Raw genomic sequence first — 17,296 nt, 5'->3', positions numbered from 1 at the left:
TGCCCATCTAGGTTATCTCTAGGGATGTTATATTCTATTAACCATCTCCATAACTCCCTGTGGGTCAGCCTACTTGGCTGCCCTCTGACTGTAGTTGTGTTTTGACAATAATTGTGGTCCCTTGACTTTTGGCAGTTAAGTGCTGCCCACCTGGCTTATGTTACTTAGGAGCCCCAACATCTTCGGCTGAGTCAAAGCTGAGTCAAAGCTGTAGGGATGGGAGGGGTGGGCAGAGAACTGAGGAGTACAGTTTGAAAATGACTTCCATCCCCTTGCCCAGTCTTATATCCCTGCTGCTGATTAGCTATAGCTACCTGAATGTCCTTTACACCTCTTCTACCTGTGTTTCACAGCTTGGTGAATGGCATACCATCCACCCAATGACCAAACTATGAGGTTAACAAATTTCCTTTCTATTCCTGGTTTGCTAAGTTAAAAAAAATCACATATCAATATTGAATTTTATCAGAAAAATCTTGCATCTATAGAGATGGTTATGATTTTTCTTCTTTAATGTCTGATATGTTGAAAGACATAGGTTTATTTCTAATTTCAAACACATCCTGTATTCCTTATATAAACCCAACTAGTTATGATTTATTATTTTTTATGCATTCCTGATTTATTTTATCAAATTTCCTTTCTTGTTTTGCTATAATTGTTATGCTACCCTCATAAAATGAATTGGACTTCTATCATCTCTTTCCATTTTTTGGAATAGTTTGTGTAAGATTAGAATTGTTTCTTCTTTGGATATTTAGTAGAACTTGCCTATGGAACCCTATGGGGCTGGAGTTTTTTTTTTTTTTTTAAGATTTAAAAAAGTTTTTTTCTTTTTCTCCCCAAAGCACCCCCGGTACATAGTTGGATATTTTTAGCTGTGAGTCCTTCTGGTTGTGGCATGTGGGATGCCACCTCAGCATGGCTTGATGAAGAGTGCTATGTCTGTGCCCAGGATCTGAACAGGCGAAACCCTGGGCCGCCGAAGCGGAGCACACAAACTTAACCACTCGGCCATGGGGCTGTCCCCTGGAGTTTTATTTTCTGATTCAATTTATTTAATGGTACATGATTGTTAAAATTTACTGTTTCTTCTTGTATCAGTTTTGGTAAGTTATATTTTTTCTAGGAATTTTCCCGTATCACATAAATCTTCAAATTTATTACAAAGTTGATAATTTAATTATATAATCTTAATATATATAATATATATAATATAATCTTAATATAATTTAATAATATAATCTTATCTCTGAGGACTGAATCATATTTAATGATTCTCTTTTTTTCATTCCTGTTATTGGTTATCAGTGCATCCTCTCTTTTGTTTTTCGCCTCTCCGTATATTTATCAATTTCGTTTGTCTTTACTAAGACTAACCAACTTTGGGTTGAGTTCTTTTCTATTAGATTTTTGTTTTCTATTTTATTAATTGTGCTTTTATCTTTATTATTTCTTCCTGCCTCAAATAAATCTATTATTTTCATATCTAAAAATGCTTTTGCCTTACAGTATATTTGGCCAGATATTAATATATGTATACTGGCTTTCTTTTAACTAGTGTTTGCATGTATTTCTTTTTACCGTCATTTTTGATTCAACTTTTCTGTATTTTTGTTTTCAATGTTGGTCTTGTAAACAGAATATAGTTGGATTTACTTTTTTAATCCAGTCTAATAGTTGTTGTTTTAACTGAAGCCTTTAGATCATTTTCAGTTTCTGTGTGAATTTTTCTTTATTTTGACTTTATTCTTTTTTTTTTTGTTAAAGATTGGCACCTAGGCTAACAACTGTTGCCAATCTTCCTTTTTTTTTTTTTTCTGCTTTATTTCCCAAACCCCCCTGGTACACAGTTGTATATCTTAGTTGCAGATCCTTCTAGTTGTGGGATGTGGGATGCCTCCTCAATGTGGCCTGATGAGCAGTGCCATGTCCGCGTCCAGGGTCTGAACCCTGGGCTGCTGCAGTGAAGCACGTGAGCTTAACCACTTGGCCACGGAGCTGGCCCCTTGACTTTTTTCTTGAAGGATATTTTTGCTGGGCATAGGATTCTAGGCTTGGCAATTTTTTCTCAGGACTGTTTTCTGGCTTCCATTGCTGTTATTCCATTAGAGTTCATCAATTTATCTCCAGCCATGTCCACTGGGGCTTCTTTTAAGATCTAAGATGCTTATATATCCTTTTTGAGATTCACTGTGCTATGTGTATGTGTGTTTATATATGTTGATTATTTGAATCAGAATCCATTTAAAGGTCACACGTTATGATTAGTTGATATATCTTATAAGTTTCTTTTACTCTATAGGTTACTCTTTTTCTCTTCTTCTCCTAATTATGTTGTTGTTGTGAAAGAAAATAGATGTCCTATAGAATTTTCAGTCTGGATTTAGGTGATTGCATCTTCATAGTGTAGTTTAACATGTTGTTCTGTCATCTGTATTTTCTGCAAATTGGCAGTTGGGTCCAGAAGCTTGATCACATTCAGGTTCGTTATTCATTAAATCCGCTTCATAGGTTGTATTTTCTTCCTCTATCAGGTACATAATGTCTCTTGTCTCTCTTTTTGTGATTGTAGCAGCCATTTGATAGCTCAATCCTAGATCTTCTGATTCATTAGGAGTTTGAAATAATGATATTCTAACGTTATTTCTTCTTTACTTCTTATCTGGAAAGCTTCTATGAAGAGAAATTTCCCCTTATCTACTATTTGATTTTCCACTGGTACAGTTTGCATAGGAAAGGCAGGATAAATGCTTAAGTCCCCTTTTTAATTTATTATTTTTCAAAATAACAAGTTAGGTCATTAGGAACCTCTAAAAGTAATCAACTAGAGTTTTAAAAATTATAATTATGGACTTACAGATTAAGTATTTTTGATGTATTTTAGTCCATTACAGTTAAAATTCTGATTAATACTTAAGTTGTCCTATCTTTGGCCAGAGGGATGTTCTTTAAATTGACTTCTGAGTCATTTTGATGTGATCTCAGTAGTCTTTGATAGTTTCTTTGCTATTTATATGCCAAGATGGTTTAGGCTTATCTTATTCATTTCCTCCTCTAAACCCAGAATCACTCTTTTCTACAAGGAGGCCTCATTCCTTTTTAGCAGGAGGTGGTGGTTCACAGACTGAGTGCTAGGGAATGCCCATGGCTACTGGATTGGTCGTTGTTTCTAGAGCTTTTCAGTGAACAGAGGTAGGAAGTATTTCTTTTTCTCTATTTTCAAAAATAAATAATGCAATTTCGCATGACACTTCTAACTCAAATTCAGGATTAAAGGATTTCAACTTAACCTCTTCTGTCTTACATCTGTACATTTTTTTCCCCCATGTTGGCCATCTCAGTTCTCAAGGACACCAAGGATGACAGAATTAGTATATAACCTAATTGTACATTTATTTTATTATACTTTGTAAACACAAAAGTTTCAGAAAAACAGTATCAACACTATCACCAGAATATGATTACTGAAAACAGTGAAGACATTTTTGCTGATCTTTTTCCTTTGGGTACATCCCACTCGGGATATTCAGTAAAATTACTCTGTTTTAAAGTCACTTTGGAAGTTCCTTCTTGTATGATTATTTTACCAAGTAGATAACACCTAGGTGCTTTTATTTTATTTTATATTTTTAGGGGTTGCTTAAAAATTAGTTATTTTACACATAGCAATGGAGATTGAATTGGTGGTTACCATAGGGGAAGAGGGTGGAGAGCAAAAGGGGTGATTAGGCTCACATGTGAGGGGATGCACTATAATTAGTTTTTGGGTGGTGACCATGATGTAATCTACACAGAATTCGAAATATATTGCGATGTATGTCTGAAAGCTATATAATGTTATAATCCAATGTTACCGCAATTAAAAAAAAATAAAAAAATTAGGGGCCGGCCCAGTGGCGCAGTGGTTAAGTGTGCACATTTTGCTTCGGCGGCCCGGGGTTCGCCATTTTGGATCCTGGGTGCGGACATGGCACCACTTGGCACACCATGCTGTGGTAGGCGTCCCACATATGAAGTAGAGGAAGATGGGCATGGGTGTTAGCTCAGGGCCAGTCTTCCTCAGCAAAAAAAAGAGGAGGATTGGCAGCAGTTAGCTCAGGGCTAATCTTCCTTAAAAAAAAAAAAAAGCCAGAAAAAAAATTTTAAAAAAATTAGTTATTTTATCATATAAAGTGTTACATGGTTCCATAGTCAAAAGTGTAAAACAAAGTCTATTGAAAGAAGTCTAACTTCTATCCCTTGCCTTTCTTGTCTATCTCTCCCTCACCTTATAGATAATCATTATATAAATTTATGATTTGTTCTTCTATTTAAAAAAATGTATGTACAAACATTTGCGTTATCTCTTAAACACGACCTAGTGGCAATCTGTACTCTTGTTTTAGAATGCTCACCCCCTTACCTTTCCCTAGTTCATAGCTCAGCTCTATGGTGTTCTTCTGATTTGTTGATGTGTGGAGTGAATTCCCACATGCCAAGATATGGAGTAGAATGTCTTAAGATGCCCAGAGATTACAAGAAATAGCTAGGGAAGCAACTTTGACAAGAGACTCTAAATGAGGTGTGAAGGTTGCAATGTCAGGCTTAGGGCCCTTGAATGCCATGGTGATAGGAAAAGGGTTAAAATGATGTTATGGGAATGGGATTTTATGCAACTAAAGTGTGTTTGTTAAAAAATGGGCACTTTGGACCATGTACTATTTTCTTTGCCCCGCAACTGTTATACAGCAGTGTAATATCCTAAGATTTTGCAAGTGAGGGTGGTGTCTTATCTGCGTTTGCCTAGGACTCCAAAAGGTCGTGCTAAGTCTGTCCAAAACAAACTCAAAACAAAATGTTAATAACTTCAATAAATGTTGCAGTCACACCTTGCCCTGAGGCCATTCTATATTTTTTGAGTAACTTTGCACATGTCTTCTCTGGTCCATGATGGATCTGTTTTTTGGTTATTTTCTCCAAGGTCGGTCATTTCCCCCATGTACAAGTCTTGTGAGCTACCTCATTTTGCTTCCACCTACTACCTAAAGCATATGTGTGTCCTATTCATGACTTTATTTCCTTCCTTTCACACTTTTACTCTATCACCTACTTCTCATTTGCCTTGTATTTGAGCCTTAATTGATAGATAAATGAACCTAGAACGTAACCCGAATGCATTTGTTGAGCACCTACTGCCAGGTATGCTGGTTCTTGGGATACCCAGATGGGTAGATTGTCCCTGCCCTTTTGGTACTCATACTCTACTGTGAGAGGGAATTGGTTCCCTTCGCTTCCCACATCCTCATTCCAGAGCTCTGAGTCTTCTAAAACCCAAAGTCTTTCCTCTTTTTCCATCAGCTTCACTTGATGCAGCTTCTCCTCCTTCCCTGGTGTCTGCTCCCTGGTGTCAGGGATCTCCTTGGAGGCAAATGCTAAAATGACCTGTGCAAATTCTGTGGTTTAGTTCTCTCAGCTACCCTCCTTTTTCCTTCCTGCCACCAGCAGCTTGTTCACACCGAGACCATGCTTCCCACAGCCTGCTCCAGCCAATGACTATGTGTGGCCGAGATACTGAGGCAGGCCTATTTCTGGGAGACTCGGGCTCCTCTGATGAACCACCTTGGCTCATGGACTCCCCATCGACCTTGCCAAACGTGTAGAATTGCACTGCACTCTAGGATGCTTCCACCTAGGCTTCTTTCCTTTCTCCTCTCCTTTACAAGACTCAGACATTCTTTGTAGTCTGATGGCTCTCCTAGTCTTCTTTAGCTCCTTCCCATTTTCCCCTCATAGATCTCCTGCACATTTACTCCCATCTTGGCATCTGCTTTTTGGAGGACCTGGACTTACATATGCGCTATTTTAAAATCTCATCTCCCTCAAGAAGACTTTCTAGCTTCTTGACCCCTGCCTGTTCCAAACTAGACAGATTCTTTTTTTTTTAAACCTCCATTTTATCACTGACTGGTTGTTTGAATGCTAATTACTCATGCACTTTGGCTGCTATCTCCTTGTTTAATGAAAATTATTGATTCTCTACATTGTGCCAGAACTGTGATGGCATTGGCCTTATTCTGTAGTTAATGAATTCTTGGTAGCTGTGTATATAGCGAATGATCATAAATATTTGTTAAATTAAATTTTTAGGATTATCTGCCTGTCACTGTCTACTCAGCTGAAGAAAAAGTGTTGGATGCAAAGCTGAAACATGGTGCAAGTCAGTTTTACTGTAATCTGAGGAAGTGTCTGCCTTCAGGCCGGATTCTGTCTGCTTTCTGGTGAAAGTTCCCAAAAGCTGACAAGGGTGCAGTGACAAGTTATGAGCACTAGAGGGCACTAGGGAGTCAGCGTGCGAATCTTTTCAGTACTGCTGAAGGGACCTCTAGCTAGGGGAATCTGCCCAAGCTCAGGGAGAGAGTAGGGGAAAGATGAGAAGAAGGGGGCAGAAGTGAGGTGAGAGTGTAAAGAGGAGAAGAGAGGGAAAGAACGCAGTGAGGTGGGAGTGTATAGGAGAAACAGAACCCATGATGGATGAGGTCTCAGGCACCAGATCAAACTTCATGAACACATTTCTCTATCCACTTGTTACGAAGTCTGCAGCCACCCTGATTCACAACACTGCACCATGTCTCACCGGCAAGACTCCAGTACCTCTCACTTATCCCCTTATGGCCACAGCTACCCCCTTCTCGCCTATATTTCACACTGCCACCTGGGTAATCTTCGGAAAATACAAATCTTATTATATTACTCCTTTGCTTTAAAACCCTTCAGTAACTCCCCCTTGGATTTAGGATAAGGACCAGACTCCTTGCTGTGGACTACAGTGGCTGCACGGTCTGTCTCCAGCCGGCCTCTCTAGCCTTGCCTCTCTCTCTTTTTTTTTTTAAAAGATTTTATTTTTTCCTTTTTCTCCCCAAAGCCCCCCAGTACATAGTTGTATATTCTTCATCGTGGGTCCTTCTAGTTGTGGCATGTGGGACGCTGCCTCAGTGTGGTTTGACGAGCAGTGCCATGTCCGCGCCCAGGATTCGAACCAACGAAACACTGGGCCGCCTGCAGCAGAGCGAGCGAACTTAACCACTTGGCCACGGGGCCAGCCCCCAGCCTTGCCTCTCTTGACTTGCTTCTGTTCCACAAGTGTGCCGAACTCCCTTCTGCTTCAGGGCTTTTGCACATGCCTTCCCTTTGCCTGGAGCGTTCTCTCCAACTTCTCTTCAACTCTCTCATTCTTGGTTAACTCCCACTTATCCTGCAGGTCTCACCTTACTTTCCCAGGGAGGCTTACCCTGACCACTGGGATGGGTTCTCTCTGTCTTCGCCTTCTTAACACCCTCACCATTGTAATGTATGAGTGTTTGTGAAAGTGTTTATTTAATGTTTGTCTCCCCTTTTAGACTCTAGAACTGTAGTAATAGGGACTGTTTCTGTTTTACTCACTGCTGTATCTCCGCCTCTACATAGTGTCTAGACTATATCTGCATTCAATAAATATCAGTAGAAAAACTAAATAAAAGTGTGTGATGCCGGCACCATGATCAGACTGGGTGGAGGTGAGTCACCGCTGGGTGAGCCACTTAGCAGCAGGAACCTGGATGCGGGAGAGGGTTCTCATTCCTGGAAGGGCTCAGCCAGGGTTGAGGTGGGCTTACTGTGAAGTGTAAAGCATTAGAGGGGGTGCGAGGGGGTGTGAGGACCTATTGCTCTAAGGATGCCCCCCTGCCTGTGTCTGCCCCTTTGTCACAGCGATTTAGGACTTCTTTCTCCTTGTTCCACTCCTTACTCCACCCTCACCCCAAAATTATAGGGTAGTTCTCCTCCTGTGTCCTATTTCTCAGAATTCATGGGATACCTAAAATCCCATATCCATACACCATAGATTGCCAGAACTGGAAGGATTCCTGCTGCTCTTACTAGTACTTCCTCCACTGGCTTACGCTTACTTAGTGCCAGGCACGGTTATATATTTACCTCCGTTTTACGGGTGAGGAAGCCAAGGCATAAGAGATTAATTTGCCCAAGGAATTTTATATATAATCTAGTCCAACCCTCTTATGTAAAAAGTATGGAAACAAAGACCCAGAAATATCACCAACTTACCAGTAACACCAAGTGTGTTAGGTTCCTAGGGCTGCTGGGACAAAGCGCTACAACCTGGGTGGCTTAAAACAACGGAAAGTTATTAGCTCACAGTCCTGGAGGCCGGAAGTCTGAAATCAGGGTGTTGGAAGGGCTGTGCTCCTTCTGAGGGCTGTGGTGAAGAACCTTCCTTGCCTCCTCCCAGCTTCCGGTGGTTTGCCAGTGATTTTTGGCATTCCTTGACTCGCAGTTTCATAGCTCCAATCCTTTCTCATTGTCACGTGTTGTTTCTTCCCTGTGTCTCTCTGTGTTTTCACATGGCTGTCTTCGTATAAGGACAACAGTCATATTGGCTTAGGGGCCCACCCTACTTCAGTATGACCTCATCTTAACTAATTACATCTGCAATGACTCTATTTCCAAATAGGGTCATGTTCTGAGGTACTGGGAGTTAGGCCTTCAACATATCTTTTCTTGGGGGACACAGTTCAACCCATAACACCAAGTAGTTAGTGTCAGAGCTGCTGTAAGAATTCAAATAGACTCACAAGTAGGATCACTTTACATGGAGCCCTATATGAGTCTGTATGCTTGTAATGCGTTTATCCCACATGCATTGGATATAGCTCTAAATTTTAGTTGAACCTCTTTCCTTTTAGGCAGAGTGAAGTTTTGAGATTTATATCTTATTGTCTTGCTCATGGTTGACCCTTACCAGTTTTATTGTTTTAAACAGCTTTATTGAGGAGTAATTGATATACAATAAACTGCACATATATGTATATTTTTTTTGCTGAGGAAGATTAGCCCTGAGCTAACATCTGTTGCCAGTCTTCCTCTTTTTTCACTTGAGGAAGATTAGCCCTGAGCTGACATCTGTGCCAATCTTCTTCCACCTTATATGTGGGTCACTGCCACAGCATGGCTGAGGAGTGGTATAGGTCCATGCTGGGGAACTGAACCCGTGAACCTGGGCTGCTGAAGTTGAGCACACCGAACTTAACCACTGTGCCACAGGGCCAGCCCTGAACTGCACATATTTAAAGTATATAATTTGATAAATTTTGACAGAGGTATAAACCCATGAAACTGTCACCACAATAAAGATAGTAAATGTATCCATTCCTCTGAAAACTGTCCTTGTGTCCCTGTGTGGTCTCCCCCTCTCAATCTTCCTATGCCCCATCCAAAGCAACCACTGATCTGCTTTCTGTCACTATAGGTTAGTTTGCATTTTTTAGGGTTTTATATAAATGGAATTAGACAGTATGTACTCTTTTTTTGGTCTGGCTTCTTTTAGCATAATTATTTTGAGCTTCAATCCTGTTATTGTATGTATCAATAGTTTGTTCCTCTTTATTGTTGAGTAGTATACCTGTATGTGGAAATGTCACAGTTTGTTTCTTCATTTATATGCTGATAGACATTTGGCTTATTTCCAGATTTTCGCTGTTACAAATAAAGCTTTTATAAACACTTGTGTACATACGTTTGTGTGGACATTTATTTCCTTTATTCTTGGGTGAATACACAGGAGAGGAATGGCTGGATCGACCTGAGAAGTTGTTTTCCAAAGTGGTTTCACTATTTTACATTCCCATGAGCAGTGTTTGGGAGTTCATTCCTTCAACACTTGGTATGGTCAGTCTTTTTTAATTTTAGCCATACTAATGGGTGTGTAGTGGTATCTCATTGTGGTTTTAATTAACTTTACCCTAATGATTACTAGTGTTGAGCATCTTTTGTCAGGTGCTTATTTGCCATCATTTATCTTCTTTCATGAAGTGTCTGTTCAAAGTTCCCTTATTCTTGACGGCAGTCATCAGAGGGGTCTGTCACCCTGATGTCCAAGCTTTTCTTTCCCTCCTCTTGAGCTGTGAGGTCAGTATTGCTCAAATAAGGACTTCTGAAAATGCAAACAACCAACCCGATCTTCTTTTTCTAGATAAAAGGAAGCTTATTGGAAGCCAGACAGAGAAAGACGAACTCTGTATGACTCCACTCATAGGTGGTAGTTAACATATAGACAAAGAGAACTGATCGGTGGTTACCAGGGGAAAGGGGGGGTGGGGGAAGGGCACTAGGGGTGAAGTGGTGTACCTACAACATGACTAATAATGATGTACAACTGTAATTTCACAAGGTTGTTAACTATCATAATCTTAATAAAAAAAAGGAAGCTTATTGGTTTTGAATAAAATGATACAGTACAAGATCAAAGCATTAACTGTGTGCGGTATGAATTTTTCTCATCCAGAGAGAACTTTTCTGACTCCGTTGGTGGCTGTTCTTGACCCTGGGATCTGCTCTGTTATGGTGTGAAATGATTGCTTGCCTTTCTTTTTCTTTCTAGTGCAGCTCCCCTCTGGGCTTGCTCCTTTGGTGTAGCCAAAAAAAAAAAAAAAAGAAAGAAAGAAAGAAAGAAAAAAAGGAAGAGTTTTACTTGATTTAGTAGCTCTGAGGTGAAGTATTTCAAAGTCCAATTTATATCTAGATTTTGGGATGATGGAAAAAGTCTGCTGTTACCTCTTCTGCTGCTTTTGGTTTTTAAATCTTTATTTATTAAATGAGCAGAAAAGTTCACACCTGGTTAGAATCACAGACATGTGTCTGCTCCCTGCTCTTCTAATACTACAGAGAGCTCTGAGATGAATAAAGATAACAAGAGCAGCCATATGGATAGCCAGGTGATTCTGCACCATTTACTGAAAATAGCATCCTTTCCCCATTGCAATACGGAGCTCCCTTTGTCCTATCAGCTGACCATATTTGTGAGAGTCACCATTGTGTTTCACTAATCTATTTGCCTATTTTGGCACCAACACCACACTATCATAAGTACTACAGCTTTGTAATAAATGTTTTTGTCTGGTAGTATGTGTCTTCTCATTTTGTTTTCTTTACCTCAGTTATTCTTGAGTTGATTTTTTTAAGTTGATTTTTATAGGATTAAAAAGAACAATGTTGTATTTCTAGGAGTGAATAAAAATATCTTGCATCTAAAGCTCTGTCAGAAAAAGTGCCCCAAAGACAAAAAGTTAACTTTTATTTCATAAATGCAGAATCAACATTTACAAAAAATGTACAAACACTCAATATTGATTTTATGTAGAGAGAGGAAAGGAGCTACATTAGATTTTGTTTAAGGACTCATTTATATTAGTTACTGGTTGGATTATTCTTGGTGGGGACTTTAGGTTCCCTCCCTGGGATTGTAATATGACAAAGGTCAGGGCCTCCATCGAAATCCCTTTTCTGGACAACCAACCACAAAGTATTGGTTCAGTAAACATATTGTAACTAAATATAATGCAAAGCTATCAGGAGAGGTACAGAATCTGCATCCTCACAGTAGAGCCTTGCTAGTAATCTAATTGGGGGTAGGATTTGTGGTGAAGAGTGAAGGGAGTGACTCTGAGAAGTTACGGGGGTGGGGAAGAGTATTAGTCAGTTTTGTTTTTTTTTTTGCATTGTCATAAACCACCCCAAAACTCAGTTGCTTACAACAGCATTTATTTTTCTTGCTCCTGGGTCTGGCGGATTGTTGGTGGAGTGGAGTGGGGAGGGGACTCTACTTTAGAAGCCAGGATTTGGGCTGGGTTCAAGTCTGTTCCACATGTTTCATTCTGGGGCCCAGGTAAGGGTGGGGGGACAGTGGACACCTGGGGCATGCTCTCTTCTGGAAATCGCAGAAGTGCAAGAAGCGAAACAAAACCGTGCAAGCACATTTTTAGTTTCTGCTTGTGTCACATCTGCTATCATTCCATTGGCAAAGCAAGTCACATGGCCAAGCTCAACATCCATGTGGTGAGGAAATACACTCTGTCCACTGTAGTGCTCTGGAAGATCACATGACAGAGGGAGGAGGGTAAGGAACTGGGAATCCTAATTCACTCTACCACAGGAAAGGACAGGGTTCTTGGATTGTGAGAACCCAGCTTGCTGCCTCCTGGAATGTGGAGGTGCAGAGAACTTCCTCCAGAAAAATTGGGGGAGAATTAGCTCTATTAAGAAGCTGTGTAATGTTGGTGCCAGAATATAAGCTGGCCTCTCTTTATTTTCTCTTCACTTTACTCTTCTGTTCGTCCATTCCTTTCTTCTCCTACCTGGGAAGCTTCAACTGGGGCTCAGCCATGGTGATGCCAACCAGACAAGGAAAGGAGTCCAGCCAGCAGCTGTAGCAGCAGCAGCAGCAGAAATGATGATATCCATTCAGAGAGCTCGCTAACTGGAAGGTGGCAGCTGCAGGAGCAGCAAGGCAGTGACAGTGGCAATCAGAGAAAGAGACCTCAGTGTCCTGCTTTCTATCACACATGGAGTGTGGTCAAATAAGATCTAGTCTTCAAAAGTACTTTGTAATCTATTCTAACAGACATTGTATCAGGAGGTTAAATGGAAAACTCTTTTTGTCTTCCTTTCAGCAGAGGCCTCAAGACAATAGATGCTACATTTCAAAGGGAAATGCAAGACTACGAATATTTACAAAAGGAGATTGTGGAAGTATGTTTTTGTATCTTTGGTTGATCTTCCATTGTCAGTCTATAAAAGATGTCAGAGAGGCCAAAAAAGAGCTGGAGAGAGGAGAGGACTCCTTGCATGGCGTTGGTGTGGTTTCATTACCTCAGGGTGACCGGAAAAGTCATGGTACTTGCCTGAGTTTTTGTTCAGAGGCAGGAGAAGAACGTACCTCACACAATAAATTTAAAGGGATGGTAGGGCACAAAAATACTTTTATATGGTTATATCCTGTGAAGCACACTTGTTCAATGAAACATTTACTCTCTAGGAATGTAAGTGATTATCATTCACTTTATTAAGTGATTTGTTAATTACTATGGCAGAAACTCCTAGCTGTCCACTGAAATCCATTCTCCCCTTTGCCACAGTAATAGTTTTGTAGCAGGACATCTGGCTGCCTAGCTGGGGACTACATTCCCCAGGCTCCTTTGAAGCTAGGAATGGCTTGTGATTAAATTTCTATCTTTGGAGTATAAATGGAAGTGAAATGTGCCTCTTCCAGGCCTGGACCTTAAAACATTGTATGTGTGTTTCTCCAGACTTATTCCCCTTCCTGAAAATTGAGGCATGGAGTGCCTTCAATCCAGCTTTGTCTGTGTGGGTGAGGACAATGCCCTAGGGCACTGCTTCTCAAAATTGTCTATGCATAAGGATCACCTGGAGAGCTCATTAAAACAGATTAAAGGCAAGGATTCAATAGGTCTGTAGTCAGCCCAAGAATTTGCATTTCTAACAAGCTCCCAGGTGATGTTAATGCTGGCACACTTTGAGTAACACTGCTGTAGAGGTTGGCGGAGACACAAGATGGAAAGAATCTAGGTTTCAGAATGTCTGTCTGAGACAAAGGAGCCTGTCTACCCATCTTGGATTGTTGTGTGAGCACCATATTTTGCGGACTCTGTTAGAGTGCTATAGTCATTTACCCCAGCCAACATAATCATCCTGATATTCTGCTAATTCCCCATGTCTCAACCAAATCTCTCCCACAGTTTTCTTCTGTTTCATCATGAACTCTCCTTCCTGGATGGAGAATAATATTAGCCATCTCTACTAAATGGATTTCATAACAGCTGGCATCATAAGAGCCGACATCTATCATGCTATAGTCAGCTGTCAATTTTAGCCTCAAAAAGTTCTCAAGCAAGGATTTTCCTTAACTATCTTTCCAGAGGAGACATGGAAAACTTCAGTGGTGAGCTTGGAAAGAACAGGATTTCCAGCTGTCTCTATCATGTAGCAAGCGTCCATCGTACCCCAGCCCTTAAACATGCTACAGCTGAACTTGATTAATTTTTATTCTGGAGGCAGAGATTGGGGAAGATTCAAAGCTTCCAAGAACCTTGAGGAATTGCCTTGCCTTCTGGGCCATCTTCTCCAGGGACCACGTTCAAGGACAGTCTCACAGGTTACAGCTAGCCAGGTATTCGGACAAATCCTTGTCCTTGCAGTGTTTTACCCAGGCCTTCCTAAAGAAAGAGAAATAAAGCATAGATCAGAGGCAGGGGCAGGAGTCTGTAAGGGGCTCAGCTGAGAGAGAATATAGGGCCTTCAGGCTGAAGTCAGTTTATGCTGTGGGAGAGTCCCAGGAGGGCTTGTCCATCTAAGACACATGTGGGTTGGTACTGCAGCGATGCCTGGGGTGCATGCATCACAATAGTGTTCTGCCTCTTTTCACAGCAGAGAAACAGTCTCAACTCCTTACAAAGCCCAGGGAAATTCCTACAGCAAAGATATGGCTTACATCAGCATCCCAGATACTGTCTGGGCCCACCCCTGGCAGAGTGACTGGTCTCTGTCCTTACCAGGCAGACATCCCTTTAGGATCTCTCACAACCCTCTTGGCACAGCTGATGTCATCATCGATGTTCTCATCCAAAAGTTCTGAAAGAAAAAGTACATGAGTGGTGAGGGAAAAATCCCTTTTCCCATTTTATTTTTATTTATTTAACTTTTTAAAAAGATTTTTCCTTTTTTCTCCCCAAAGTCCCCCGGTACATAGTTGTATATTTTCTTTTTTAGTTGTGGGTCCTTCTAGTTGTGGCATGTGGGATGCCGCCTCAGCATGGCTTGATGAGTGGTGCCACGTCCGTGCCCATGACCCGAACCGGCAAAACCCTGGGCCGCCGAAGTCGAGCGCACGAACTTAACCATTTGGCCATGGGGCCAGCCCCCCTTTTCCTGTTTTAATAATCAATCATTTCTTGAGGGGGAATTCTTAGAGGAAACTGAGCCTTGGGATTCATGAACCCTTTATCTCTAGAGCCCTTCTTTGGGCTTGGCTTCCATTTTGCCTGGGATTTCTTGCCTTTGCTTAGAATCTCTCTCTGAGCTCTGTTCCTTCCAGAGACCATCCAGGACCTGATGTACCAGGGAGAGCCTTTGTTTTCAGGAAACTGCTTAGTATGTCCAGAGTGCTGTGAGTGGGTATGTGCAATGGTGATGCAGTGGTGTGCCAGGAGTGTACCAGGAACAGTATAACATGTCTTGAGGGGTGGGGACCCATGAAGGTGAGGCTCAGTCATGGGTCAGTGTATCTCTCTTCCTCTTTTTTGGCAGGAGGATCTCTGTGGAATCCTGTTTTAGTGTGAGGACTGTTCAGGGCCCTTTTAGTCCCTATACTTAGCTTCCCCAGCACAGACCGAAGGTCAGGTGTTAGGGAGTAGTGCATTCAATTTTGCACCTATTTTACCTGCCACCACCCCACCCATCGCTTAGAGGGTAGAGAGTCCTTACTGCTGCACATTATGTTGCAGGCATTTGATGAAGAACGCTTGTTATCTTTGCACCACCACTTGTTGTTCAGCTGGAAGAGCCCATAGTCACTACTGCCATTGGCATTTTTTCCATTAAAGGCCCGGGTGTTGAAGTTACTCTCATACTCAGCCATGCAGACCCCTGTGTGGGAGAGAACAAAATGTGTGGATAGAAAGGGAGAGTGCTCCATGATGAGATACAACTTGTGCTGTACTAGAGCTACCAGATATGAAAGTCCATTAAGACTGAGATGAAAAACTATGGGATCCTAAACGTTAGAGGTCATTGATAATCCATTGTGTATTCCAAGAACTAAGCAATAGTTAGTCCATAGTAAGTGTGTAATAACAATTTATTAAATAAACACATTTGGAATGCCCAATAATCAGTCAACCACAGTCTGTTCTCCAGTTTATCTTTTCAGCCTGATCTCCCAGCCAAATATCCACTCTTGCTGTATATATTCTATATCCCAAGGGATATGCAAGGGAAGAGGTGGAGAGGTAGTAGAGGAGAATCCTAGGAAGGAGGTCCAGAAAGACCATCCTTGTGGGTGACAGGAAAGAGTAGGTTTGGCATAGAGAATTAAAGATATTTAAGGGAAATTGAAATAGCTTCATGTGTTCTCACCAATGAGATGGGTGACTGAGATTCTCAGTCCTTCTTGCAACCTTGCCATTGCCTCACCTTCTGTTCTCACAATCCCCATCTAACTCCCTTGTGACACTGGTAGAACAACCCTTAAGCAAACTTAGCAGATGTGGGTTATTTTTTGGCAGACAAAAGGGTAGAGGAGAGAATGGGATGCTGCATCTATTGTGCTCCAGAGACCTTAACTGAAAAGGATGCAGGTGAAAGCAAAGGTGATGGCAGCAAAAAAGGAAATAGGTTAGTCTCTGGGTATGTCCAAGGAAATATCCCAGACCATTGGGAGGGAAGGTGATTTTGGGGAGAAGCAGAAGAAAGTCTGTTATAGATAAGATAATCCCTGGTGGAGAGAGAGAGAAAAGGAGAACCAGATAAGAAAGATAGAGCAGAGAGGGCAAAGACAGGAAGAGCACTCAGGGGAGTGGGAGAGAGTCCTGACAAGTGAGGAAATTATGAGGTGAAAGGGGAGAGATGGCTGGTTTGGGAAAGAGGGCCTCTTTGGGAAGAGACAGAAAAGATGGATGGATGAGTAGTTCATACTCACAGTTTGCCAGGCTGTAGCCACCGAAACCATCCATTTCCTGGGCCTTTAGCTTGTGGGCCAGCTCACACTTGGAGAAGACTTTGGCCTCGTAAACTGCAAAGAAGCAGCTGAGGAGGGAGATGATGAGAGTGGACCTCATTTCTGCAGCTAGTGGAACCCAAGACTGTTATGTCCAGGACACTGTGATCTCTTATACCCTCCTGGCACAAAGGTGTCTCTGAGTAGGCAATAGTGCTGGCATCTGTGCCAGGAAGAAAGACTTGGCTGCCCAAGGCTAATTCTCCAAACTGGTCCAGCCAGTGTGAACTTCAGGGAAGGGGATGTAACCAAGAATGGTACCAGGAATAAAGTCTCGGTTGGGGGGAAGGTCCTGGACTTGGGCTAATGCATGGAGGGGGGAAATGGGGAGAGAAGGGAGTTGGCAAGAGAAAGAAGTGTGATTTTCAAGGCTCATGCTTTTGTTCTAATGTCCCCAAAGTGGGTTGTCCCTGTATGCTCTGCTGAACTTTGGCTCATTATCTGTGCTTGGCTGAAGGTATTTTCCCACTCAATCTAGACGGGCATCACTGAGTTTGGAGGGATTGAGGATCTTCTGGTGCCTGCAAACAGTAAAGCATTGGTTGAATAGGAGATCACTAGAGGCTAAGTTAATAATGTCTCTACATCTAAAAGAAGTCATCAGATCTATCTCTAATATCTGTGATCACTGATCGTCAAATATCTTATATTACAGTTTTCCAGAGAAACAGAACCAATAGGTTGTGTGTGTTT

General features: G+C 41.5%; 1 protein-coding gene across 1 annotated transcript; it reads right to left on the bottom strand.

The window, feature by feature from the left end:
- Positions 1-13,814: 13,814 nt before the first annotated feature.
- Positions 13,815-16,744, bottom strand: LOC103563633 (lysozyme C, milk isozyme). Its single transcript, XM_008539061.2, has 4 exons — positions 16,526-16,744; positions 15,313-15,474; positions 14,382-14,460; positions 13,815-14,045 (listed from the first exon to the last, which is right to left on the bottom strand). The coding sequence occupies exons 1-4, from the start codon at positions 16,662-16,664 to the stop codon at positions 13,979-13,981; spliced, it is 447 nt and encodes a 148-aa protein (XP_008537283.1). The 5' UTR covers positions 16,665-16,744; the 3' UTR covers positions 13,815-13,978.
- Positions 16,745-17,296: the final 552 nt, after the last annotated feature.

This window comes from Equus przewalskii, chromosome 5 (assembly GCF_037783145.1).
Source record: "Equus przewalskii isolate Varuska chromosome 5, EquPr2, whole genome shotgun sequence".
Taxonomy (NCBI): Eukaryota; Metazoa; Chordata; class Mammalia; order Perissodactyla; family Equidae; genus Equus; species Equus przewalskii.
Note: the sequence above shows the minus strand (reverse complement) of the source record. Positions and strands in the feature narration are given on the sequence as shown.